The following is a 26,771-nucleotide window of genomic DNA, read 5'->3' as shown; positions in this document are numbered from 1 at the left end:
ATTTCCAAGGTATGCAAGTGAGGAAGTAGCCAGGTAACTTCAAGCAGTTTACTCCTAGGCTCACAGTGTTTTCAAAACACGATTTTTGAGCATGTTTGAAGTCTATCCATTCAGTCCCACAGAAAAACATGAGGTTTAAACAGAGCCTGGATCCTCCCTGTGGGTTTTCAATGTCTAGGGCAAATTTCACTGAAAATTTAGGCTCATGTTTGCTTATTCTTTTCCTTGTTTGAGTGTAGGAATTGATCATAAAGCCTGCCCTCCAAAATATAAACCATGATTTTATGACTTCCTTTACTAACCGCACCATCATTTATTTCCACCACAATTTTTCTTTATGTGGTGATGTGATGGATTTTTTTCCTGAAAAGCCTGCATTGTGGACTTGGATATGTCATGTCTAATATTTTTGTCCTTTAATTGATGAATTCGATCAATGGTTGCAGGTGGCAACCCAGGCTCTAAACTCCACAGTCTGCTCACTGCCTTCTCATTTAGTTTTCAAGGAACTTTCATTTTCCATGCCTCTCTCATACAGAATTGACATTAACCAGGGGCCTGAGCTCTTACGCCTGGGGTGCCCGTGGGTGGGAGGATGCAAGGCCGAGTAAGACCTCACTCTAGTCATGGCTTTCACAGAATTAGGCTGGAAAAGACCTCTAAAGTCCAACTCAGGACTGAGCACCACCCCATCAACTAAAGCAAGGCACCAAGTGCCACATCCAGTCTTTCCTTAAACACCTTTGGGGATGGCGACTCCACCACCTCCCTGAACAGTCCATTCCAACGTCTGATTACCCTTTCTGTGATGGAATTCATCCTAAGGTCCAACCAAAACCTCCCCTGCTGCAGCCTGAGGCTGTGGCCTCTTGTCCGGTCACTCGTTCCGAGACCGACCCTCACCTGGCTGCGCCCTCCTCTCAGGGACTTGCCCAGAGCCATAAGATCATCCCTGAGCCTCCTTTTCTCCAGGGTAAACCCCCCTCTCCCTCAGCTGCTCCTCACAGGACTTGCGCTCCCAGATCCTTCACCAGCCCCCTTGCCCTTCTCTCTATTTTAGGCGAGGGTCACTGGCGGCTCCCCGTTCCTTTAGAACCTAACCAGACAGCAACGCTGGTGCCGCGGCTCCCGCGCCTCGGGCGTGACGCGGCTCCCGGGGCGGGCGGGCCCCGCCGGCCCCTTCCGGGCGCGTCTGTGCCCGCGGGCGCTGCCGGCTCCTCCCGCCTCAGCCGGCCCGGCCCCGCCTCCCGCACCGGCCGCGTTCCGACACCGCTCCGCGGCCTGTGGGCCCGCGCCGGGCCCTCTCGTCCCGCCGCTGCTGCCATGGCCTGTTCCGCCCCTGGCCGGGCCTGAGCGCCGGGAGCCCGTGCGGCCGCAGCCCGCCCGGCCGCCGACCCTGCCCCGGCCGCCGCTGGGCGATCCCCCGCCGCCTCCTTCCCCGCCGCCTTCGCCGGGCTCCGCCGCTGCTTCCCCCGACCGCGAGGTCCCGGCGGGAGGCGGCGGCGGGCGCCGGCTGGAGCAGGCGGTGGGGAAGATGGCGGGGAACGGCGGCGGCTTCGCCGGCGCCGGCAGCGGGGAGATCATCCAGCTCAACGTGGGCGGCACCAGGTGAGCGGCCGGGCCGAGCCGGCGGCGGGCGAGGGGCGAGTGAGGGGCAGCGCCCAGCTGCCCTGCTGGGCCCATCCGGCCCTGGCGGGGTTCGGCCTCCCCGGCCCGGCAGGGCGGCGGTGCCGGCCCGCCTGGGGCTGCCCCGCGGGGCTCTGCGCGCTGGTGCTGCCCCGGGACGGCCGGGATGAGCCTTCCCCCAGCACTCTGCGGGGCCGGAGGTACCCGAGGCGGACACGGCACGGCCGGGATGAGCCTTCCCCCAGCACTCTGCGGGGCCGGGGGTACCGGAGGCATCGGAGGCGGACAGGGCACGGCCGGGATGAGCCTTCCCCCAGCACTCTGCGGGGCCGGGGGTACCCCAGGCGGACACGGGGTTGGCAGCTCCGCACGGTGTCTGCCCGTGGTGCCAGGGCAGCCTGCTCTACATACACCTTAGAGACTCCGGGAATTCTGCTTCTTCAGAGATAGAAGCTTTGCCCTGCTGTCACATGCGTAGGCTGCTAGTGAGCAGTCTGTGTAGCAGCCTCAGAGACTAAAATGTTAAAATCGCTGATACGATGCCGCTGGTATCAACGAGAATAAAGAGCTGTATTGTTTTCAAATGTACGCTGGAAGTGTGGAAGCTGGCAGATGTAGAGGTTTTGGCAGGCTGAGGCAGAGAATTGTGGGACAGCTGTAGTCAGGATCTGCGTGATAAACAGTGCAAACATCCCTGTCAAAATGCTCAGGCATGAAATCATTCAGATCATTGTAGCTCGTGGAAACTGAAGTTATGTGTTTTCCCCAGTAACGTACACAACATGGAGACGGCTATAAGTAGTAAGAACTACTACTGCTATTTTAAGAATTTTCTTGCATTACTCAGAGCATGGACTCGATCTTTTAACTAAATTGTGTGCTGCAGCCTTTCTTAAATGGGAGTGCCATAGAAACCCATGCAGAGTTCCTTTGCTTTAGTAAGATATTAAGAACCTGGTTCAGCCCAGAGAAACTGCTTGTAACTTCTGCAGGCGAAACTCGCCTGTAATGATTCTTTCAGGATAACTTTGATGTAGGCTTGGACCAGATTTCATGTTATGCTACATAAGGTTCTTCAGTGAACTCTGTATCTGAAATTACAGGCCAGTTTAACTTTTAGGATTTTACTACCTGTGAAAGCTTAAAGCTGCTTTCCTTATTAAATGCTTCTGCAGAGAAGAGAGAATTATGGAAAGGGCGCTAATCAGGGAAGAAATGCACACCCTCAGAGGGCTTGCCTACGCAGGTGGGAAGGATGAGGCAAATTAGTCAACATTTGGATGTAAGCTGTAGGAAATGTGTGCATGGGTATTTTCCCTTTAATAGAGAGACTGTACTGCAGTACTCCTGTGTGAGAAATTTTGGTCTTTTGCAAGTTCAGCTTCCCTTGTAGTGCCCATGTCCTTTGGGCACTACACCTGAGCCGTGTTTTTCAGTTTGCAAAGGCAGGTGACTCTTAGCTGATAGTGGAGTGGAAGATGTGCGCAGCAAGTGGGTGAGAGCAGGGTACTGTACACGTTTCCTCCTCTTCAGTAGTTCTCATTACTCCCACTAGAAACCTGAAACTCTTAGTGTTGTTTGTAGAATTGTATGAGAGGAGGAAATGAGCACTCGCCTCTATTTCTGACACAAGTTATACTGTGGAGCAGCTTTTCCATGCTCAGACACGAGGTCCCTGCTGCTCTCTGGGACGGTCAGGACTTCTCTCGTGTGTGTGATGGCTCCGTCACTTCCTGGTCACAACTTCAGTGAATTCCTTTGCTGCGAACAAAAGTCTCTTGCAAGTTAATGTTCACAGAAATTACTGTATCAATTTGGGTGAATTATTTTGACTCTGTATCTCCCTCTGGTTATAATGTAACCCTACAAGGAAAATAGACTTTGAAAATGGTTGTTTTGTAGCTTTCACTTGTCATGTCTGTTTCCAGTTGCCTATATTTTCTTTCAAATAACTTTAAGCTGTCATATGCTGAGGGTTTTTTGAGGATTTTGCCCTGGGTTTGCCTAGTTTTCCTTATAAGAGGCCTGTCTGACCGCTGCTTGGAGCTGCAGATACACTGATGCATGTAAATGTTGCTGGCTGAGCTTCTTTCTGCATCTGGAAAAGAGGACTCTGGTTGTTTACATAGATTAATGCCTATGGATTAAAAGTTCTAAAGTATATGTTAGTATGAGCTATTGCTTACTAAACTGGTACCATAGAGCTAAATTATAGACAGGAAATCCTGGGGCTGTCTGAACACACTGATAAAATTGAAAGAGGATGATGGTGAGGCTGCATCAATCCCTATATTAACAAGCAGTATCTGGATTAATTCTGGATAAAATTAATGTAATTCATTGTTTTCACATGCTATAATATCATTTAATGTATCATCCCTTACTCTTAGACAGAGTTAGTGACCTGTATTACTGATAAGAAAAGCTGAGCAAAAGCACTTAGAAGTATATTAGAGAAGTGGTTTTTATTTTTTTTCAGAAAAGGCTTTGTGCATGCTTGTGCTTAGAACACTGACACTGTAGCTTTTCTGGTAAGAACAGATTTGCCATTGTTATGTTTGCAGTGAGCAAATGCACAATCCATGTTTTATATAGTTCCACATAGCCTCTGTGTTTCTGCCTCTTTTGGGGCATAAAGTAATGGGGATGGGGCTTGTTTACTTCCCCCCCCTTCCCGCCCCAAACCTGGAAAATACTAGCAGTGAAAATTATATAAATTATGACTAAGTATTTTCATTCAAAAAATATTTTGTATTTTGTAATCCTGTACTAAATGGCAAGTTGCAATGGAATTTTACTTTTGCATATCCTTTTTGTTTTCCATTAATGAAGAGGTCACCAGAGGTTTCTTAGTCATGGCATAGTAAGAGGATGTGTACAGCCAGAGAGTGATGCAGAGCATGAGCTCATTGTCCAAGCTGCCAGTTCAGTTGTCTTCCTACATGTTAAATCCAGACCAAGAAGTAGTATAAAACAATCCATAGTTATTTATTATGTCAAGTATTGTCTGGCATCATAAGTAATATTATCATTTGTATTATTTCACAATATGATTCAGAGTCAAATTTTTTTTTTCTTTTAACTGTTATTGTTATTGCCCCTCCCTCCTCCTCAAGAGGGGCCCAAATACCAAAATGGCAAATAATTCATGTTCCTGTAAAATATTAACTTGAAGCTCACTGTAGTCTTTTGCAGTGCATAATGTAGCACCCTTTCAGTCCCAAGTAAGAGCAGCAGAGTAGTGTGCAGTTTTTGACAAATAAAGCACACTGATGATAAATACATATTTTACTGTTAGGGTTTTGTGTGTGGAGCAGTGTTTGGGTTTTGTGGAAGGTTTCTTGCAAGCATTAATGTTGAAGTGTGGGAACCAGGAAATACGGGATGTTTGGGACAGTGTGTTACAAACATATAAGGAATGTTACTTTTGTGGTCTCCAGATGGTCCTGCTTCATTCTTAAGGACAATCTGTGCAAAGAATCTGCAACTTCTGACTTGTTGCAGGTATTTTAAACATCTCAAACTTCCCAAACCTGTTTGATATTAGCTTTGTAGGACAAATCAAGGAATTTTAGATAAAACAGTCTTGCTTCCAATTTTGCAGTTGATTCTGAACTTGTAACTTTGTTTTCATAGGTTCAGCACATCAAGACAAACACTGATGTGGATTCCAGACTCATTTTTTTCCAGGTATTTGTAATATATCATCACATTCAGCAAACACAAATTAAGAGTCATTTTAAAAAATTATGTTCTCAGTTCTTAATTTATGTTGTAAATAGTATTAGTGCTTTTCCCCCATCTCAAGCAATGGGATAGATTAATTTGAAGTAAGCTGTTACCCAAGAGGCATCTTCTTGCTTGAATGTAGCCATGGCAGCTTATGTGCTGATGACTTGTCATTTTTAGATAGAGTATTCTGGAAATAACTTCCAGTTCTGCAGGAAAGAGACATGTCACTGGCTGTGACTCTGTTTCTAATTGTGATCTTACTGGCCATATGCATTAGCAGTGCCTTTAACATTTTTGGTTTGGTTTGGGGTTTTTTTGAGTTATTGCTCTACTCTGAGTTGCCTCAAAGTTTTGAGGGTTTTAACTTGTGATGCAGAAGCTGTTGAATTATTGAACATCCTCTATTTACATCAGTGCCATTACTAGTTTTGCAAGTTTGTATTTTGTTCTGCAGCTGCTGTACCTCTATCACCCCAGTTAATCCTAAAGCCACAGAAGAAGACCTAAATGCTGGCAATTTTTCTTCCTTACATTTAATTTTTATATTCTAGATGTCTTTCCCAATAAAAGCCTAGCAACTGACATATGCAGCATTTCCTGTTTTTTTTTTACTGAAATGTTCAGATAAATGAAATGCCAGGGAAATGTCACCTTCTTTGAGGCATGCAAGGAAAGGAACAAGGAGGAAGTCTCATGCTACTCCCCAGTCTCAACACAAAATATGCTAAGGAGGTTGTTCTGAAAGTTATCCAATACTGAAAAATCTCAGATAATTGTCATCCAGAATCAAATGAAAGATGTTGGTGTTGATGCCCATCTTACCTGTAAAATGAGATTTTGGCATTGTGTTTTATATGGATTTGGAGAAAAAGTACTTTGATCTGATGGGAGAATAACTTTGAAGCAGAATTGTGTAAAAATGAACTCATGCCACTTTTGTCCAGCAAGTCCTTACAGACTGGGTTGTTTACTCACCATTTTTGCTTCAGCAGCTTTTACCAATTTAACTCGATTTTAACAAACTACACAGCCCTCTAAGGGCCTGGAAAAACTTTTTCATCCTTTCAGGCTTGTGTCTATTTTCTTTGGAGATCTGAAGGTCATTATGATGCAGCTTTGAGAGTTTCCTTAGGTGTGCATACACTTCTCCTTTGTCCAGGAGAGATATTTCACTCCTCCAGCATTCTGGCTGTTTTGTTTGCTCTGATAAACTCTGTTACCAAAAACTAACCAAGGAGAGCTAACTGACCCAGAGTGTTCCTACCCTATGATTGTGTCAGTACATTTCTGGGGGACATCTAATGAAGGTTTCCTGTTTTTCAGTTTGCTGAGCGGAAGAATTTCAACACTAAAGGATGAAACTGGTGCTGTGAGTAATGAACGTGCTGTAACTCATTAATTCAGTGTTATGCTTTTGGTTAGGTTCTCTCCTAAAGCATTTTCTCTGTGGGTGCTAATGGAATTACACTGCCTGAGTCAGGCTAAACTTTCATTGAAAATGAGTGACACCTCCGACTTTCTGGCTTCTCATCTTTGTTTCAAGCTAAGGGAAACTGAACAATGTTCACACTTCTACGCTAATTATGCATTATGTAGGTAATGCAGAAACAGCAACTCTGCTTTTCTTAAACAGAGCAAGTGCCAATTGCTGTATTGCAGTGAGGTGTGATTTTCATTAGACAGGCATTGCATGTGTAGTTGAGTAATGCAACATGGAAATGTAGCACCTTTTTTTTTGGCAAAAACATGTAACCATGGCCATTTCAGTCTGTGGGTGATATTCTTAAACGGGAAACTATAGTTATAGTAATCTTTTTAAGCAACAGTAAGGCACACAAGTACTTTGCTAAAATTGTAGAGTTTTGATGGTAATTTAATTTAAAAAAAGCCAAAACCTGTCTTGAGATCTTATTACAGTTACTGCATATTGAAGACATGCTGGAAAGTGAAAGCATCCATTGTCCATTCTGGATACTAGAACCTAAAGAACAGATTTATCAAGTGCCATTTATTTGTGTTTGTGTATATATATATATACACACACACACACACACACATATATATATATATATATATATGCAACAGTGTTTGTATAGATGTCCTATAGGAATGTTTAATAAGTGGACAGTAGAATAATGAGAACAAAGAAGATGCTCAAAAACTTTGAGTTTTGTTTGTCTGCTCACTTTCTCATCTTCAACTTCTCTTTCCCACACTGAGCATAAAATAGCACTTTAGCTGATGGTTGCTCCATAACAGTACTCAAGGACAGAAATTGTTTTTGCAGATATTTATTGATCGAGATCCAGCAGCGTTTGCACCCATTTTAAATTTTCTTCGCACAAAGGAGTTAGACTTACGGTAAGAAGTGCATTTCAATCCAAAGTGTGTCTTCAAGTGATGAATATTTCATCTGACTCATCTGGTTGGGTGCCTGGTATATGGTTCAGCTCCCTCACAGATGTTGGGCCAGGCCTAGAGTATATGCATGTTGTGGTGGAAGCAGAAATGGTGACATTCTGTTTTGTTAGTAGATTCTTCTAATGTAGACCACTTCTTGCAGTGTATTTCTTTATTGTTTCTGTATCTTTATTTTAATGAAAATTGAGTCAAATTAAGATCACTTTAAAATCTCAAACATTAGCATGTTGAATGCATTTTGTGGTAATTCTATAAACAGTTAGGTAGCTTGATATTTAGATTTGTAATATCCAGTTGTGTGCAAGCATTTATATTTAAAGTATTGGCTCACTTTGTTCATGTTGGTTTTTGGTTTTTTTCCTATTTCTGTAGGGGAGTGAGTATTAATGTTCTCAGGCATGAAGCTGAATTCTATGGAATCACTCCTTTAGGTAACTTTTTTTTTCTCAATTTGGGCTCATCTTATAATTATTATTGTAGTAATTGTCTACTGACAAATCCTGGGCAGTTGTGACCCTGAAGATTTTCAGAGTAAAAGTTTTTAAAAATGGAAGGATATTTGAGATAATGTAATGTTTTCAGGGAAGTGAAAGCTGAGGTCATATCTGGGTTTCCTCCTTAGTGAGAAGATTGCTACTGTGTGAAGAACTGGAACGCTCATCATGTGGCAGTGTCCTTTTTCATGGCTACCTACCTCCTCCAGGTATTCTTGTAGTCATGATCTGGTGTTGCTTGCTGTCACTTGTGATCTCTGTGTTGTAACAAACAGCATGTTTAGAATACTGGGCAGGGGGTTTGGCAGGCTGTGTTTGGTTGTAGGCTAGAGCAGAGGTTCTTCAGGAGCCTTTCAGTTTAATGTCATCAGCATGAGGTGCTTTCTTCTTTCTGAATGTAGAGTTATCTTGGGTGTCCTATTGCCTAGTGACAAATCACCTCTAGTGAGCTTTCCTTCACCAACATGAGTACTTGTTAGACTTTTTAAATTCCCTGTAGAGATGAACGCATTTCATGTATTAACCAGAAGTCTAAAGGATATCTTGCCAATTATTGACAAGTTTTCTGAAGATAATTCCTTAGATGATGAATGTCAACATAGATAGCAAAAGCATTTCCTGTTTCAGTGTTACAGTATTGCCTGTTTCTTGTAGCAGATAAATTAAATTTTCATCAAAATGCACACGTGTTAACCCTGCATTTCTAAAGTGAACTAACATCTGTTATATTGCTGAAGTTTAAAGAGGAACACAAAGCATTTTTTTTTTCCTAATAGGCATTCCCAGCCGTAAGATAAATAATACTACTGGGCCACCGACTGACATCAGAACGGGCCAGAGTGAGAGTGAGATGCATGGAGGTGGTGTCCAGCCTACGCTTGCTGGTACGGGGGAAGGTACAGTCCGACTAGGTGAGGAGTGGCAGTTTTAAAACCAAAGCAAATTGCAAAGATGCTTGTCTCTGGGAAATAAGAACTGTGTGGCTGTATCTGATTTAAATCTGCTATTCTGTGTATGCCTGGTTAAAATTGCTGAATATGTAGTTAAAGATTACTCCCCATACAGTATTGAAGGCTCACTGCTTCAAAGTCCAGGTGCGAGGCTTGAGAGAAAGGCAAATCAAAGTTCTTCATGCAGTCTTAGCATGGCCCCTTAGACAAATGCCTTATACTGTACTAAAACCATAATAAAAACCAGAGTGGCCACTGTCTCTTTGGTCTTTTTTCAGGGCCTAATTCCTGCTCTTCTACCTCTTCCTTGTTCTTGGTGCCTCACTTGCCCTGAAAGAGTCAAGTTTTTAGAGTAAAGGTAGTCTGCACAGAAAAATTGTAAGTGAGATAGACCTGAATTCTGTCATTTTCCAGCTTTTGACTTTGCAAGCAAAATGATGCTGTTAGAAGTGCCATATTTCTGTCATAATCCTGTAAATCATAGCAGTGTTAGGAAAATCTACACTATGTTAAAGGCAAATCTATGTAATATGAAAGGATATGAATTGCTGATTCGTAGTGAGCTGCTAGAGGTTTGCAAGCAGGCAGCCCTGGGTAAAAGGAGGTATAAGGTGTATTCCTCAAGCATTAGTTCTGTAGCATACCAAGGCTGTGAGGAGCAATACTGTGAACTAGAATCTTGCTGAAAATGATTCTTGAAAATTTAATTACCAAAGTTTCTGTTGCACATCCTAGCAGAGAGCTCTATCCTGTTAGAGTTGTCTCTGCTCATCTAATACTCGCCTAACTTCAGCTTTGTTGTTTTCAGGATTTCCTGTGGACCCACGCAAAGTCCTAATAGTAGCTGGCCACCACAATTGGATAGTAGCTGCCTATGCCCATTTTGCTGTTTGCTACAGGTAGGAATAGAGTTGCCTGTCAGTTTACAGGAAGCTAAAAAAATCATTATTATTGGCTAAGAGCAAAGCAAAATGCTTACTCTGAAATAGCAGTAGATAAATGCATTCAGTCTCATCCTACAAATATGAGTTGCTGCTTGTTTTTTGGTGAAAATAAAAAGCTTGATAGGAACTCAAAGTTTGCTTTGATGTCAGTATTGATACTGTTGGAAAAGTTGCAAATTGACTCCGATACAACTGTTTTAAAGCAGACCTTTCAGTTGAAAATTAATTTTAAAAGTTTTCCTGCTGTGAGTTTGGAAACAGTCTGTGATGTTACACTGTCAAGGAAGCTGAAACAGTTAATGAATTTTTGCTACATAATTTTGCTACCTTGTCTTTAGCTTTTTTTAGCTGAGCAGATCTGTTAAACACTTGCTACTTCACTTGGATGGCTGAAAAATGTCGTCAATGTCTAGAAAACAAACTGATTTTTTTTAAGATCAGATGAAGATAAGCAGCACCTCCACATTGCAGAAGCTGTCTTTAGTTCACATCTCATAGTCTTGATTTAATTGGTGGCTGTCTTTTGGGTGGAAAGTAATGTTTTAACAAGAGCTGTTGCCCAGACCGATCTAACGTGGCTGTCATACTGTGGTTCAGAAAAAGAGGGGAGAAGATTGTAATGTGAACAGCTTCTTTCTGCTCACTGCCAAGCTAAAGCCATATTTGCTGCTTATTCACACTCTAGAATATTAACTCAGTTCCTTAAACTTTGTAACTTTAATCACATCTAACTGACATGCACCACTGCAATTCTTTTTGGCTTTAATTTGTATTAAATGTGTGTTCCTTTGCTCTGCTTAATGTTTTTGTCTGACAGAGTAAGAGGCAATGATTGGTAATTGGTTTTGTGCTAATTGTCCCCTTTTTAGGATTTTATCTCTGATTGTTTTCCTTGGTTGCTAGCTCCCTTTTGAAAGATTCTGCCTCTTTCCTGCTTGGTAAACTACTTAACAAGATTTTTTGCCATTGAAATTATGTCATTAGTGATGCTTTTGATGAACTATGTCAGACTTGAATGGCTGGTGAGAGAGGGTGCAGGTCAACATGCCAATTTAAAGTGCTGCTTTTCTTCACAGAGACTCAAGGTAGCAGTCTTGTATTCTTTTTGTCTTCCAAAACTTGAAGGAGCTCTAGGAATACAATGGTGGAATTTTCCCTCCTTCATTCTTCTAGATCAAAGTACAGGGCATCTTAAAGATAATTTTTTAAATTTTTAAAGTATGAAAAAAGTCTTTTAAAATTTGATCATAAGGTTTACAATAATGTCTTGGTTGCATTCAAAGTCTTGTTACTGCAATTGTGCTCTTAAATCTATTCATTACAACTTCTGCATGTTGCATGGTGGATGCTTCAGTTCCAGGCAGGATGCAACACTGAAATGAAATAATGGCAACACTGCTAAAAAGTATACATATCTTTTTGCTTTTAATTTTCTATAACTTGACTGCAGAGATCTAGTCTGCTTTAGCTCCATTGCAAAGTATCTAAATTATTGCCTGAATTTAAGTAAGATAAATTGTGCCTACACTATGTAAGTCTTAAAAATGCACAGGGAAGTTATTCTCTAAAAATAAAGCTTGCAGTCAATTCAGTATTATCTGCTTACAGTACACCATAAATAGAAAATGTGTCTGGAGAGGAGAGTTTTATGCTAAAGCATGATTTGGTTTCTTGCATGATGTATAAGGAGATTAACAGAGTTTTCTTCTAAAGTCTTACACTGAACGTCATTATCTAGTGTTTGTTAGCCCAAGCTTTTGGCTTCATCTTGTAAGTTTCATATCAGATGTGCTTATGTTAAGAAAAAGCCCAGTAGCTGCAAAGCACTGAAATAATATGCAATATCAGACTTCAAAATGGGGGAAAATGCAGCTCTTGTAGACTGTAGTTCTTCACTAGAATTTGAAGTTTGTGGCTTAGACTGTAAGACTGAGTCATCCACACTGGTTCAGGATTAGCCTGGGCTATCTGTTCCTGAGTCTCTGACACCTGCTCCCTGTTCTCCCCTTTGCCCTTCCAGAATCAAAGAGTCATCTGGGTGGCAGCAGGTGTTCACCAGTCCCTATCTGGACTGGACCATTGAGCGGGTGGCTCTCAATGCCAAGGTGGTTGGAGGACCTCATGGAGACAAGGACAAGATGGTTGCAGTTGCCTCGGAGAGTAGCATTATCTTGTGGAGCATTCAAGATGGTGGTAGTGGCAGTGAAATTGGTACCTATCATTACCTGGTTTGTTTTTTCTTTTGTGTGTGTGTCTAACTAGAAGGAAGTCTGAGACCTTGTTCTGGGGTATGTGTGATTTCTGGTGTTCAGTATTCACTTTCACAGATTGACAAAACAAGTTATAGTGCAGCAACCTGTTAGAGTGTTTTAACTTCCTTCAGTTCTGCACCAGGAATCCTGTCTCAAAGTCAGAGATGGAGAATAAAAGAGCACTGAGTAACCAATACTTACTGTTCCGTTTGAAGATTTGTGTATAAATTCAAATTAAGAGTTTAAGTTTTCCCTAGACTTGCATTTGAATCTAGGCTGTAGCACAAAGGAACTAAGCTTTGGAGGTGGAAACCTATAGATACAAAGTGATTCTGCTCTTTCCTTTGTGTTATTAAAGCCACATTTTTACATAGAGATGACAAAAATACTTCAGTTCTCTGTCAAATGTGGTTCATAAATGGAGTGTGGAAGATGAAAATTTCTTGAGTTTATAACTTGGGTGTCAGGATAGGAAAAAAGCCCACACTATTCCTTTAAGCATACAGGAATTACTGCTTATACACCTTGGCACTGAAGGACACACAATTGTATGCTTTAGAAACAGCAATAAGACATTTCCTGAAGTAAATATTCCCTGGTATTATCTGAAGGCTTGTCTGAGTCATTGCTGTTCAAATATAGGGCAAATTTGGGAGGCACTGAAGGGAACAGTATTTGGAACTTCCTCTAGCCTAATCCCTGGTATTTGAATAGCCACTGCTATACCAGTAATGTCTGTTTCCTCTGGCACTGGATACTGCTAACAAAGTGTGACAGCAGTCTGGTTATGTGAGCACTTTTCTCTGAAACTTAATCTGAGCTAATTTATTATTAGATGTATTTCCAGAGTTGAAGCCTTGAGAATTATAGTAGCCATAAATTAAAGTCAAAATTGCCAATTTCAAGTTTTGACCCATGTGCCTTCAAAGGAGAGCTCATTTGACAGATTCTCAGGCAATTTCCAGCTATGTTAATGGATGCTGCATTTTTTTTCCCTGCATGAATGTGTGAAAACACTAAGTCACATTTGAAGATGGGGAAAGGCAAAGGTCTTGTATCAGCTGTGTACTGCTCTTTTACTTGTGACTCTTAGAGTTCTTATATATAATCATGGTCAGCAAAATGGAAAATGAGATTCCATTGTATTTTTTAAAAAAATACAAAAGGTGTGCCTAAGAGTTGAATATGAAATTATCTCTAATAAATGCAGTGAGTAATTATCAGATCTGAGAAGCCTTTTCTTTTCCTTTGCTCCTGTTGACTGAATCTTAAGGACAGGGAAGAGTTGGTGTGACAGCTGTACTCCTGTAACAGGCATTGCTTTAAGCACTCTGCCATTACATTCCTCCTGCATTTTCTGGTTTCATTAGCTGCTTGTGGTACCTTGGGATTTGCAGTAAGATACAAGAAGCAGCATCTTGGATTTTTTTAAAATCAAGTGCAAAGAGACACAAAAAACCATAAGTGGATTTTTAGTTCAAATAAAAACTCTAAAATATGCCAGTATCATAAAGTTCTGATAGCTTAGACTATGACTGAAAATGGCAGCAAAACTGAAGCAAGGACTTTTGCTAACCAGGCTGTACTGCATTCAAGTGACACTGTGAAACAGAGTAATTCCACTTGGGGCTTGAGGAGGGGGGAGGCAGACAGAAAGTGCCTGCAGGATGAAATTCCCAGTCAGACTGACATTGACCAAAATGTACTGCTGTTCTTGTGGATAAGAGGTCATGTGTTGTGCAAAAAAATGCTTGTGTTTTATAGTTGTAACTTGAACGTAGCTGTTTTGTTTCCTTGTAGAGACAAATGCTCGCAGTGCTGCTTTGTTTTAGAGATACAGTGCATTGCTGTCATCTTGTGAAAGAAACTACTTGTTCCAAACAGTTGCTGGAGCCTGGCAACACCATCCCCAGCAAATTGTGTGGGCTGGCAGCTCTGTGATAGAGCTCTCCCAGAGCGCTTTCTTCCCTTTCCATATTACTTACATAAGACACTGCTGCTGGCTTGCTGCTGTAAGCACTATTTTACTGAGAGGGACCCTTAGGACAAGAGCCTGTCACTACACATAGTGTTGTCTCCCCTGTGGACAAGTCTCAAGATTGTTGAGCCTAAGCAGGACTGACACTTCAGATTCCTCCAGACCATTCAAGCTGTCTTCCTTGATTTCCTTGAACCTTGTCCTTCTCTGGAGTAATCAATTCTAGTTGTTTCTGTGGATTTTTTATTACTGCCTTTTTCATGTGCCCTGTACTGCTGAATCTTATCTGCATTGAATGATTGTACTGTGCCCTGGAAAATAGTTTAGCACCATAATTAAAACAACTTCCTCAGATTCCTTCTTGGGTGTTACAGAGGGCTGATTGTTGTGTGGGAATGACAGTCTGTTCATTTGAATTTGTCCTAAACAATGTTGAGGAATTTTCCAGCTATTGGATACTCTTGTTTGGACATCTATCTGCTACAGTTAAGGTATATTAGTGAGAAGTAATATAAATATATAGAGTGAGCATGATGCAATAGGAAATCTGTAAGTGAAGCTTGACACTTTGGTGTTGTAATGTATCCCCAGTATTTTTGTAGTTGCAAGGCAGAAAAACATAGCCTAGAAGTATTTACAAACCAAGTTAATTACAGGGCCAGTTTGCTGGACTTCATAGCTGGCAAACTTGGAAATTACCTCACACCTTTTGAGAATGCTGTAACTTTTAAATGCATGGCCAATAAGTAGTACAAAATGTGGTACGCTATCCAAGTTCACAGTTCAGTTAAACTTATTCATGTGGGATCTATGATGAGACTTGGAAGCTCTAAAGAAAGGATCAATTTTGTGAAAGGCCTCAGATGTCAGGGTCAACTACAACCGCAGCCATCAATGCCTGTCAAGAGCTGCACTGTGCTGATTTTTATTAAGTGAAATGTTCTTGATGACACATTTCCCTTACTTGGAAGGCCAGCATTTATTTGCTGTTAAGTTTTATCTTCCAAATTTGAATAGTATGTGATGATTGGAAACTTCTTCCCTGTATAGCTTCAAGTTTTAAGAGCCTGTTAGCCTGTACTCTCTGCTTATGGACTGCAACCAAATAATGGATCTGGGAATGAAAAGAAAGTAGGCTTTTGCACACTGCTTATTTTTCTGAGTTCAAGTGTTTCTACTAAAAGAGAAATTAGAATGTATTCAAATATGGTCACATTTGAGTTGTTCAGTCTTTTCCAAAGAATAAGGCTGAAGCCTTGTAGTCATATTTAATTCCTGAAATCCATTTTCAAAATATTTTTACTTGACTGGACTTACCAAAAAAACATCATCAAGAATTTGCAATATTTTAACAGGTAATTGCAAACTAGTATGTCACAAATTTGCAAAACCTGTGAAATTTCTGCTTCTTAAATGATGCTTCATAGTCACAGCTAAATTAAAACCCACAACATAAATTTCTGTTTGCTGTAATATAGTTTTTTAATTTATTTTAAAGCCATTGGAGAACTTGATGGCTGTAGAAAAATGTTTGTATATTTTATAAGGGCTTTTTAGCTTCTCTTGCCTCTTTTCTCCTTTCCAAACATTGATGGTATTAGCAGAGATGACATCACAATGCCATTCTTTGGAACCCAGTTTGCTGCATGCATGGTGCCTCACCTAGCACACTGCAAACCCAGTTCTGACTGTTCTTTACTTGCTACTGGAATAAATGTGATTTGATAATAATGGAAAGATTCCATTGTTACTGTGCTTTTCTCTTTATTTTAGATGAGCTTCACAGCCTCTTCATTTTTTGCAGGAGTGTTCAGTCTTGGAGTGCCTGTAGATGCTCTCTTCTTCATTGGCAACCAGTTGGTGGCTACAAGCCATACAGGGAAAGTTGGAGTGTGGAACGCTGTGACTCAGCACTGGCAGGTCTGTTCAATGTTCCACATCACTTTTTACAAGCTGGAATGCCTCTCTAGTAAAAGGAGAATAAAATCATTTAAAAGCACGTGGGAAATGCTCATCACAGGGTTTTCAGCCCAAACTTGTGTTATAAAGTTTATCACCTGGGTATTGTGCCAGTGAGCAGAATGTTGCCTTGTTTGGTGTTGCTAAGAAGCATGCTTTTTAGGCTTTCCAATGAAAGGATGTGGTGTGGTTTGGGGTGATAAATGTCAAGTACTAGTGTGTTTAAATTTCTTTATGGATTATTAACTTTGTAAAAAGTTCATTAGCATCATAGGAAATAAAATTGTGGGAATGTGTGACAGCAATTTTTGGACCATCTGAAAGAGAACAAGAAGGCAGTTTAGTATCTGGGGATCTTCAAAGCTGCTTTACAATAAGAGGCTCTTTGTCAACAGAAATACATGACTGTACTTAATGATGCCTGTCTTGTGTGTGGATGCTTCTGGCTGCACTGATTCCTGTTGTCAGAATGCACATTAAATAGAGAGATCCATGGAGTCAGTATGAGTCTGAGAAACAGTCCAGCATGCAAATAACAAAGCTTGTAATGCAGCTGGATGTATACCTTTATGGCATAAAACCTGGACGCACTGAAAATCCCAAAAATGTCTTGCAAATCTCGAGAGGCAGAACTGGCCTGAGGCTGCTGCACTGTTTGCTGACTGAGTTCTGATTTGACCCTTAAGTGACAGTACTGGTAACAAATAACATAGATAAAAGGTGTGGGATAACTCTGCTTCTGCATCAGAGACAGACAGGTTAGCATGGCCTTGAATCAAACAAAACATTATTTAAAGTTCTACTGATGCCTTTGAAATCTTCTGTTAAGGAACAACTTAATGCTATGTGGCAAGCTGGTGTTTAACAGTATTTTCTAAAGGAGCAAGTCGTAAGAAAAAAAACCTGCTGTCCCATTCATCATCTTTGTTTCTGGGGGAGCCACAGAAATCTTCCTGATCACCTGAATAGTTTCTTAGTTTGACTGACTATTCCTTTGGTGAAAGCATTTCCTATTGAAGAGTAGGAAATCTTTGAGAGGCTTTTATACCAGTCCATACTGTCTATATATATGCCAGTTTATATTGTCTATAAAACATTTTGGATGTTTTTTTTTCAAGAGGGTGAGACTAGCTCCTTTTTAAAACAAACAAACAAAGTCTACCAAACACAAAACTAACAAAACCCACCCACACAAAACCAAACCAACAAACAAAAAACCCAAAACAATACCATTTCAAGGTGCTTTCTGTATCTTGGGCTCTTTTGCTAGTAAAAAAAAAACCCAACCCACAAATGTCTTCCTGTAGATTTTAATATCCCTTTAGAACACATTTTTTCTTGAGGAACCCCATAAAGATGTAAAGTGGCATGGTTAATCTTGAAATTCCTAATGAGAATATCTGATATTTAACTGACTGCTTTCCATGAGTTGTCCACAGCTCTGGACTTAGGATGCAATCATACTTCCTTCAGTGAGAGAGGGTTTTGTAGAACAGTGTGCTGATGCTCCATTTCAGAACAACAACTTCATCTTCTTTGAGGCTGATGTCTTTCTAAGTTCTACTTTTATTTGTGCAAATCTATTCTTCCTTATGTGGTGATCTCTGATGTATTACACCCTGAAGATGTAATTCTGATCTCTGCATCTTATTGGTTCTTGCATCTTCTTCCCTTCTCAGACATTTTAGCAGACTACTGGGGTGGCTTCCCTAATACTTATTCCTCTGGCAGTGTTCAGTTGCATGCTAAAAGGAGGAGGAGGAGGGTGTGGGTGCTAGATGCATTTAGTAAAGGAATTCTTAGCAAAGGAGAGCTTAAAGGAAGCAGAATATGAAGTGTTATAGAGTAAGAGGTAACATAAAGCAGTAGAGTGGCACAGAAAATCCTACTAGGCAAAGTGATGATTCTCACTGGCCATGCTTTACCAGTGACTGTTGTACAGGATTGCTCTCATGTTGTTTCCTAATGAAAGTTCATATCTTGGCAGATGGCAGCTGCTGAATCATCTATAGTGTTCCTATCTAGGAACACTAAGCAATTCTTTCTGCTGCAGAAGGAAAGAAGATAAAATGTTCTAGGGGCTTACAGACCATCCTTAAGTTAGGAAGGGGTAACTGTTTTAGAGTCCAAGCTCTTTGAGATGTGAGGAAGTTTCTTTGGTTGGTTTATTTTGCTTTTATCCGGCTGATTCATTGTAAATATTTTGCAAATTATTTTTCAAGTCTTTATAGCAATTGGAAGGCTGATGCTGGTCATAGAGAAATGAAAACTTGGGCTGAAATGTCTATTAAGTTAACTGACTGAAACATAGAGTACAGAACAAGTACCATGACACTGTGCATGTTTGACTGCTCTGGATAAAATGGCTTTTGGCTTTTTCCTCCTCAGGGCTGAAAGGGCTGAAGCAAAAAACAAAATTGAATTGTTTGAAATAGGACACTTGACCTAGGAGAAGCTACACTTTTTCTTTGCTTGAAATCTCTGTCCCACTTGGAGGAATAAGCACTCCTTTTTATCCTAGAGGGTAAAGAAAGGGCACATGTAATCCCTACCTTCAGTTGTAGATCAGTAGGTAAAATATGGCAGGGCTGTCTGCCAGTTTACTTGGTGTCATTGTGTGTTGGAAGTGAGAAACTGTAATGGAACAAGAATTTTTACCCCTCATTTTATATCTGCTAGAGGCAGAGATTTCCATAGTTTGGTAGAGGGATAAAACTTGGGATAAAAGAAGGCATAGAGTGGTAACATCTAGTTCCTTGGTCTAGAAATCTCTTAAGGACTTGTCAGAAATGGAAGAAGGGAGAGGACAGAAAGGGTGAAACACACTCACTAACATACGGGAAAAAAATCTACTTTTGAAGACATGGTGTAGGTGCAACTCTCGAAGCTGTGTTCCTTCACACAGAGAAGGATCTTCCAGAGCAGTTGTGCTGATTTTTCTGCTGAGCTCCAGGACTTCAGATCCGGTTTGGTAGAGGAATACTTCAAGAATGCCATTGTGCATGCAAGTGTGTGCACAATGGTTTCAGTCCAGTTCCAAATTCAGATGATGTTCAACAAAATACACCAAAAAATGTCTGAAAACAACCTAAAGTCTTGATTTATTATTTTTTCCTTTCTATTTGTGCTAGGTTCAGGATGTTGTTCCTATCACAAGCTATGATACTGCTGGGTCTTTCCTGCTGCTGGGCTGTAACAATGGTTCTATCTACTATATAGGTAAGAAATGGGAGCAAGGTGGAATAAAAAGGAGGTGCTACTGTTTTTTGTCACACTCTTTAGTTGACTGAAGTTGCATCAGAACAACTCAGTCTAATGAGAGTAAATGTCTCCTCCCCACAGACATGCAGAAGTTCCCACTTCGAATGAAAGACAATGATCTTCTTGTGACAGAATTGTACCATGATCCCTCCAATGATGCTATAACAGCTCTCAGTGTCTACCTCACACCTAAAACAAGTCAGTATTCTACCACTGTCTCTTCACTGAGAGTTTGTTAGAAATGTGCTTTTCTGTTTTCTAAATGGACTTTTCCTATTTCCTTTTCCGTGATGCTTAGCAGGGTTAAAGGTAGGCCTTGACATAAACAAAGAATTTTTCTTCATTTATCATCTCCAAATGAATGATGAACACTAGGCACAGCTGTTTTTCCTTACACCTGTAATCTGTATAAATAGGTATATATAATTACATGTATTCCTATATTAATGCTTGTGCCTAATGTATCTTGGTAGGTTTTAAGCTTTTTGCGCCAGAGAGGCACTTAGGTTATGAATTGTATTTGCTGAAATAGTTTGTGCTGGACTGGGCAAGGGAGAGACACAACCCTTCTGTTGTGTCTGACTTTTTAACCAATTAGCTAAGAAACATTTCCATATGCAGCTTGATGATGCTTTTTTAAATTATGGTGCAGTTATCTTTTAAATTAAAAAGAGAAACAATAGCAACAACAAAAACCCAAAGCAAAGTAAAACTCTAAAGAGCCCTGACTGGGAGAAAGTGGTTACTTTCACATAATAATATGGATACCACAGTGACTTTTAAAATTGTAATTCTTTCTGTTTTGCTTTGCTTTCCCATTTGCCTCCAACTAAAGCAGAAAAATAAATGTTACATGGCACCTATAGACCATATCACTGTGAGGAGTGCCAAAACATCTGACTATATGACTTCATCCATTTCTTCTTTCAGGAGGGAGGAGAGAATGGGAAAAGAAGCTTTTGTTAAGACACTGTTGAAGCATGTAGTATGGAATCAAACAAACCTGAGGTCATTTCAGTGGCAAAGTGTTTATGGGAAAATAATGAGTAAACAGTGTTTAAAAAACATAGCTTTCTTTCTGTGGAAGCTTGGAAATACTGTTTTCTGCTGTCTCCTTCCCTGGCCCCTCCAATAAGCCTAGCTTTTATTCCTGGGGGAACAACTGTGCTCTTGCTTGTTGTAGGTGTAAGTGGCAATTGGATTGAGATTGCATATGGCACCAGCTCTGGAGCAGTGAGGGTGATTGTGCAGCACCCTGAGACAGTCGGGTCTGGCCCTCAGCTCTTTCAGACCTTCACGGTTCATCGAAGCCCTGTCACGAAGATCATGCTCTCAGAGAAACACCTCGTGTCAGGTAATGTGTGCACAGATGGGTACTGGTGCTTCTCCCTCCTCCTGAGCAATGCAGTGTTTGTATGCTGTGCTCTATAACCTGCATCATTCCCACATGTGACAGAAATGAGTTGGACAGATCTGGGGATAAGGGAAGAGCTAGATTTGCTTGGATCCTCTTTCTTAAAGTAAGCTTCCTTCAAAGCTTTTAGGAGGTGAAAGGACCAAGTTTTATTTGACCACATACTAGAACAACTCACTCTTTCATTTGTGTCTTATTCCAAGGTTGCCATTTGTAGAAATAAAAGGGCTTGTAAACAAATGTATCTATGTCAAGTTTTATTGTTTGTGTGCAGGTCCTTCAGCACTAGTTTTTTTTTAACAGCCTTTAAGGAGCTTTCTGGGCTGCAGCAAAATATGCACCATCTCCTCCTGGGCCCTAGAAAATGCCTTCCTGTGACTTCAAAGGGCTCTGTTGTTGACTCTGTTTCTTTTCTCTGCAGTCTCCCAGTGTCTGTTGTGCTATTCTTCTTGTCCTGTCTTATGCTTAGGAACGTGTCTTACTTGCAGAGATGATGCAAGTAAGACACGTTCCTGAGCATAATCAATCCTTCCTCTGTAAAAATCTATTTCATCTAGAATCCAGCAGCCAGGACATGGCAGAGAACTGGTTTACATCTTGCTGCTATCCTGTTATTTTAAAAAAAGGATCAGGAGCATGGTATCCGATTATACTGCAAATAAACAGCCCAGAGGTCATCTGCTCCCCTGCAAGTTGCTGCTAAACCCTCAGTACCAGGAGAGGGCACAACTCTATGTACAAAACTGAGCTAATGAATTAATTCAAGGGAATAGGGCTGTTGTGTGAGGAGGGTTCTGCTGCCAGGCTGCTGTCATGACATCTTGTCCTAGCATCTGCACACAGGGGACTGAAAGGGTGCTAGACCAGACCTTAGTCTAGTGTTGCACCTATCTCAGTTTTTTGAACTTCTGAGTGAAGAAACAAAACTATTAGAAAACAGGACATCAGCAAGAATTTGTAGACTGTTAGAAAATTGTCTGGAGATGCTGTGTGACCTCACATTTACTAAATTGTTGATCACTCAGCCTTGAAATACTATCCATATAGATGATTGTTAGAGAAGTTTATCTGAATGTTTTGTCATCCCTTGTAAATGCATATCTTTTCCTTTCTAGTTTGTGCTGATAACAACCATGTCCGGACATGGACTGTGACTCGGTTCCGGGGTATGATTTCCACTCAGCCAGGCTCAACCCCTCTTGCATCATTCAAAATCTTATCCCTGGAGGAAGCAGAGAGTCATGGCAGTTACTGCTCTGGAAATGACATTGGTAGGATGTCTCTGTTTTGTCCTGTGCCTGCACCTTCACTAGTCATATAATGGTTTAACAGACCTTCAGCCCTATAACGCGCAAGATGATGGGTGTAAGCTCTCATACACTGCTCTCCCTTTGAAATGATGGCAAGGATCTGTAAGATTCACTTGTAGTTATTATTTAGGCTGTAGAGAGTGAGTACTTACTCTGAATGACAGAAAAAGAGACAAAAAATTCTTTGGAACACAGATACTATATCTCTCCCTTGAACAAACCGATGTAGCATTTCAGTTCTGATTTAACTAGAAAATGAGAGAAAGCACAGGAGACTGTATTAAGCAGATGAGCATAGCAAACATTTGGTCTACTGCAAATTCTAGTTCACTGTTCAGCTGGAGTTAAACAAAGCATGGAAAAAAATCTTAAATGACTTTGAAGTGGTGACAAAGTTCACTGAAGCCTTGCAACTGCAGAGGCAAAGGGTGCTAGCACATTGCTGTAGCAAGGCATACTGAAGGAATGTGTGTTGGTAAATATGGGTAGACAGGTAGTTTAGATTCCTTGGTGGTCTGAGCCTTAGAAATGAACCTTTGATGAATAAGGTGCCCTCTGAACGCAGGCTGGAATCAGTTGCAAGAAATCTGATTAAGCCTTTAGACATGTAGGAGCTGCAAAATAACAAATTACTTACTGTTATTATAGAGACCTAATGTAGGGTTTGTGCTAACATAGTAATTTCTCCAGGAACACACAGCAAACTTAAGCATGTGTGTCCCTTAGAAGAACAAAAACTGATTTGGATCTGTAGAGACTGCTAACCATTGGATGGCTTTTGCTAGCTACTGGTCATCTTTGGCTTCCTGCTCTTGATACTTTAAAATTGCAGTGGTCATACTCATATGAGTCTGGGTCTTCAGAACTGTTTGGGGAAAAAGTTGAGGGGACTGAAACAAACAAGTGATCTTTCCTTTTTTTTCCTCTAGGACCCTTTGGTGAACGTGATGACCAGCAGGTGTTTATCCAAAAAGTTGTTCCCATTACGAATAAACTGTTTGTAAGGCTGTCTTCAACTGGGAAAAGGTACATCCATGTTTTATGTGGGAAAGAGTCAAGACTAGGCCTGTTCAGGTGGTGATGTCTCCCTGCTCCATGCTGAGTGTGTGCAGTTGCACATAACAGTCTTCTACTATGCTTGACAGCTCTGGCTGAGCTCTGTGTGTGTGCCAGTAACAGAACTGTTACTTAATGGTTACTATAACTTCAAAGGCTTTCTGAGAAGTCTGATATCACAGACTCAATTCATGATGGAGCTCACAAAACAAACATTTCTGTGCCTCTACAGAATATGTGACTCTCAGCCATGGTACCATGCTAACATTTGATTTCAAAACTAATGCTGAAATTGCTGGTGGCAGGGATTATGCTGCTCACAAATGGGCTTCTCTCCTTTTTTGCACTTGGCCTTCAAGACATTAAAACCTTTACAATGGAGGTCCTGTTTTCTAGGTCATCTATTCAATTATTTTCTTAGGCTTGACTTCATAATGTTCTACTAACATTGCTGCCAACACAGTAAAAAAATGTCAAATCCACAGCTGCTTTTCTTCCTGTTAGGCTAGGAAGATGACAAGAGATCAGAAAATGACAATGCATCTGAGTTCTATGCTTCATTTTTGCAAATCTTGCCTAATAACTTTGAATCTGGATGAAAACATTAATGCCTCAACACTATGAATTATTTTGGCACTGCTTGGGTGAGAAGTTCACTACAAAGCGCCAGTAAAACAAACTACCCAGAGCATAAGCAGCTTAGTTTTGGGAGTCCTTTTCTTCTCATCATTCCTCATAAGCTTCTAAAATAAAGGGGAAAAAAGCAATAGAGGTCTGCCATCACAACTGAAATTGCAATTGTGATATGACAAAAGTTATCTTTATAGATAACATCTACATTATAGATACATCATCTTTGGACTTTTTTGTATATCTTTTTGTATAACTGTTGTGGTGAAATGGACTGTTTTTGCAGGTTAGTTTCCTAGAGTGTCTAGCATATGAAGGGGCTGGTTTCTGTCATTATTGAGAGAGCCTTAGCTTTCTTATCATTGCAAATAGCAAACAGACATAGAACATGTGGGGGCTGCCTAATAAACAAGCAGTAAGAGTGCAGATGGACTGGGGGTGGGAAGGGATTGTCTGCAGCTGAGCAGTGTGCCAGTCGTGCAGGGGAAGGGAAGGAATTTCATCTGGAGAAAAGGTCTTTTTCTGATGGCAAGTTTGGTGCCTTCTCAGACCAGTACTGACTTCAATTGCCAAATTCTGTCAGGTGCAATTGCTCAGGTAATTTGGGATTTCTCTTCCTGTAGGATCTGTGAGATCCAGGCAGTTGACTGCACTACCATCTCATCGTTTACTGTGCGAGAATGTGAAGGATCCAGCAGGATGGGCTCCCGGCCACGCCGCTACCTCTTCACTGGACATTCCAATGGCAGCATCCAGATGTGGGACCTGACCACAGCTATGGACATGGTTAATAAAAGTGAAGACAAAGGTAAGTTGTATTATGCCAGGACTGTGGTGTGGTTCTTTTTCGTGTCCTCAGATGTGCCTGACTGCAGTAAATGGACTTGGCCTCTAAGAGCTCTCTCTCTTGCAGATGTTGGCGGCCCCACAGAGGAAGAGCTGCTCAAGCTGCTTGACCAGTGTGACTTGAGTACATCTCGCTGTGCCACACCCAACATCAGTCCTGCCACCTCAGTTGTTCAGCCAAACCGGCTTCGGGAATCTAATTCCAGGTAAGTCACCAAGGGTGGCACCGGCCACAGACACCAAAGGTTTTGCTTTTCAGGTAGGCAAACAGGTTTGGTGAATTAAAGGCTGTAGCTAAGCCTCTAAATTCATGCCCTAAGTGGCTTAAACTACACACATATACTCCTTGATTTCTACTGGTTTGTATGCATGCAGACTGAAGTATTCTCTGAGAATCTGAAGCAGTCTGGAAGCCTTTGTGTGGGGGCTGCGATGAGTGTATTGCTATTGTAGTGGTAATTGCAGTGGTAGGTGGGAGCAATGGCGTGCAGAAGCACTGGCTGCTGTTCTCAGCCTAACATCTGCTCTTCTTGTGTTTTCTGAAGCCTCCAATTGCAGCACCATGAAACAATCCACGAAACGGCCACGTATGGCTCTGTGAGGCCATACAGAGAAAGCCCCCTCTTGGCAAGAGCAAGGCGGACAGAGAGCTTTCACAGCTACCGGGACTTCCAGGCTTTTAACTTATCCAGCAAAAGCCCAACAGAAAAGGCAGCTGCTGCAAATGGGAATTCAAGCCATACAGAGGCCAGGAAGGCAACAGCTGAGGGCAGTGCAGCTGACAGGAAGGCAGTCCAGTCAACAGCACTTGAAGCGCGAGGCACAGGCGTGACAGATGCAGGCGGGTGTTGCAGTACAGAGGTTCACCGCCTGCCAGAGAATTCTCTGGATCTCAAAAGAAGAGGACCAGAAGAAGAGAATGAAACCAAAGCAGAAAGCAAAAAGAAAATGGGATTTGAAGGAGCTGGTTTCCTGGGAAGAAAGAAAGTGCCTCTCCTGGCCTCGGCACCAGTCCTTGCTGAAGGTGGGCCTGAATTACCTGGTGCAGCTTCTCCATCACCTACAAAAACAGCTGCTTCACCACGGCACCGGAAGAATGACTCATCCTGCCAAGACTATGGCTTGTGAAAATGTGTCTGGTGGCTAAAACAAGGTGCAGGTGCCCTCTGGCTGGTAGAAGGCATGATGTTACATGGTGTGGGTTGTTTCCTGAGTGAGATTTTGTTCTCGTATAAATATTCTGTTTTATTCTGTTCAGAATAAAACTTGTAAGGTCATGAGCAAGTTCCTAGCTGCTGCCAAAGCTTTGAAGGGTTGTCCACATCCATGTGTGGCTTTATGTAATGCTCCAAAATGTAGTACGGTACTTGGTCCAAAATATTGTTGTGCATTCTTGCATAAATGTGGTCAGGCATGTGATATGTTGTCATTATTTTTGTTTTGGGGAAAGGGACAGTGCTAAAGGAAAACTTGGTTGCTGAGCAGAGGATGCCCTTTAGATGCAGCTGCACATTGCTCTACAGCACTGCTGCTGTCTTGGGTGGATTTTGCCTAATTCACAGAGCTGCCTCTGTAGTCTTGTTTAATGAATGGGATCCTTGCTCTTTATGCTACTGTCTGATATCTGAAATGTTTTGTGCAGGTTAAGGAGGAAGCTATCCAAAATAGCGTATGATTTTGCCTCTTAGTCCAAATAAATTGCCAGAGGAGTGTTGCTTGTACTTTCTGAAAATGTGTGGTATCAGATGATGGATTTTGCTGATTGTGACTGAGAGAATGCATAAAAATATGCTTGGCAGAATACACACAACTGGCAGTCTCTTGAGGGCTTCCTTGTCACTTTCTCTGGAAAAAGGACAGAGATGAATATGGGAGTAGGTTTACTGTCATGGTGTAAT

General features: G+C 41.4%; 1 protein-coding gene across 1 annotated transcript; it reads left to right on the top strand.

The window, feature by feature from the left end:
• The first annotated feature begins 1,418 nt into the window (after positions 1-1,418).
• On the top strand, positions 1,419-26,594 carry KCTD3 (potassium channel tetramerization domain containing 3). Its single transcript, XM_054280518.1, has 18 exons — positions 1,419-1,608; positions 5,263-5,316; positions 6,682-6,727; positions 7,646-7,719; positions 8,152-8,210; positions 8,402-8,482; positions 9,050-9,184; positions 10,032-10,122; positions 12,188-12,378; positions 16,202-16,317; positions 19,488-19,575; positions 19,699-19,815; positions 20,801-20,971; positions 22,147-22,302; positions 23,271-23,367; positions 24,651-24,835; positions 24,941-25,079; positions 25,419-26,594. Exons 1-18 carry the CDS (start codon positions 1,535-1,537, stop codon positions 25,999-26,001), a joined length of 2,457 nt encoding a protein of 818 aa, XP_054136493.1. The 5' UTR covers positions 1,419-1,534; the 3' UTR covers positions 26,002-26,594.
• Positions 26,595-26,771: the final 177 nt, after the last annotated feature.

Source organism: Melozone crissalis, unplaced genomic scaffold (assembly GCF_028551555.1).
Source record: "Melozone crissalis strain CALT ecotype California unplaced genomic scaffold, PUWL_Pcris_2 ptg000027l_1, whole genome shotgun sequence".
NCBI lineage: Eukaryota > Metazoa > Chordata > Aves > Passeriformes > Passerellidae > Melozone > Melozone crissalis.
This window is presented reverse-complemented; position numbering and strand designations above follow the sequence as displayed.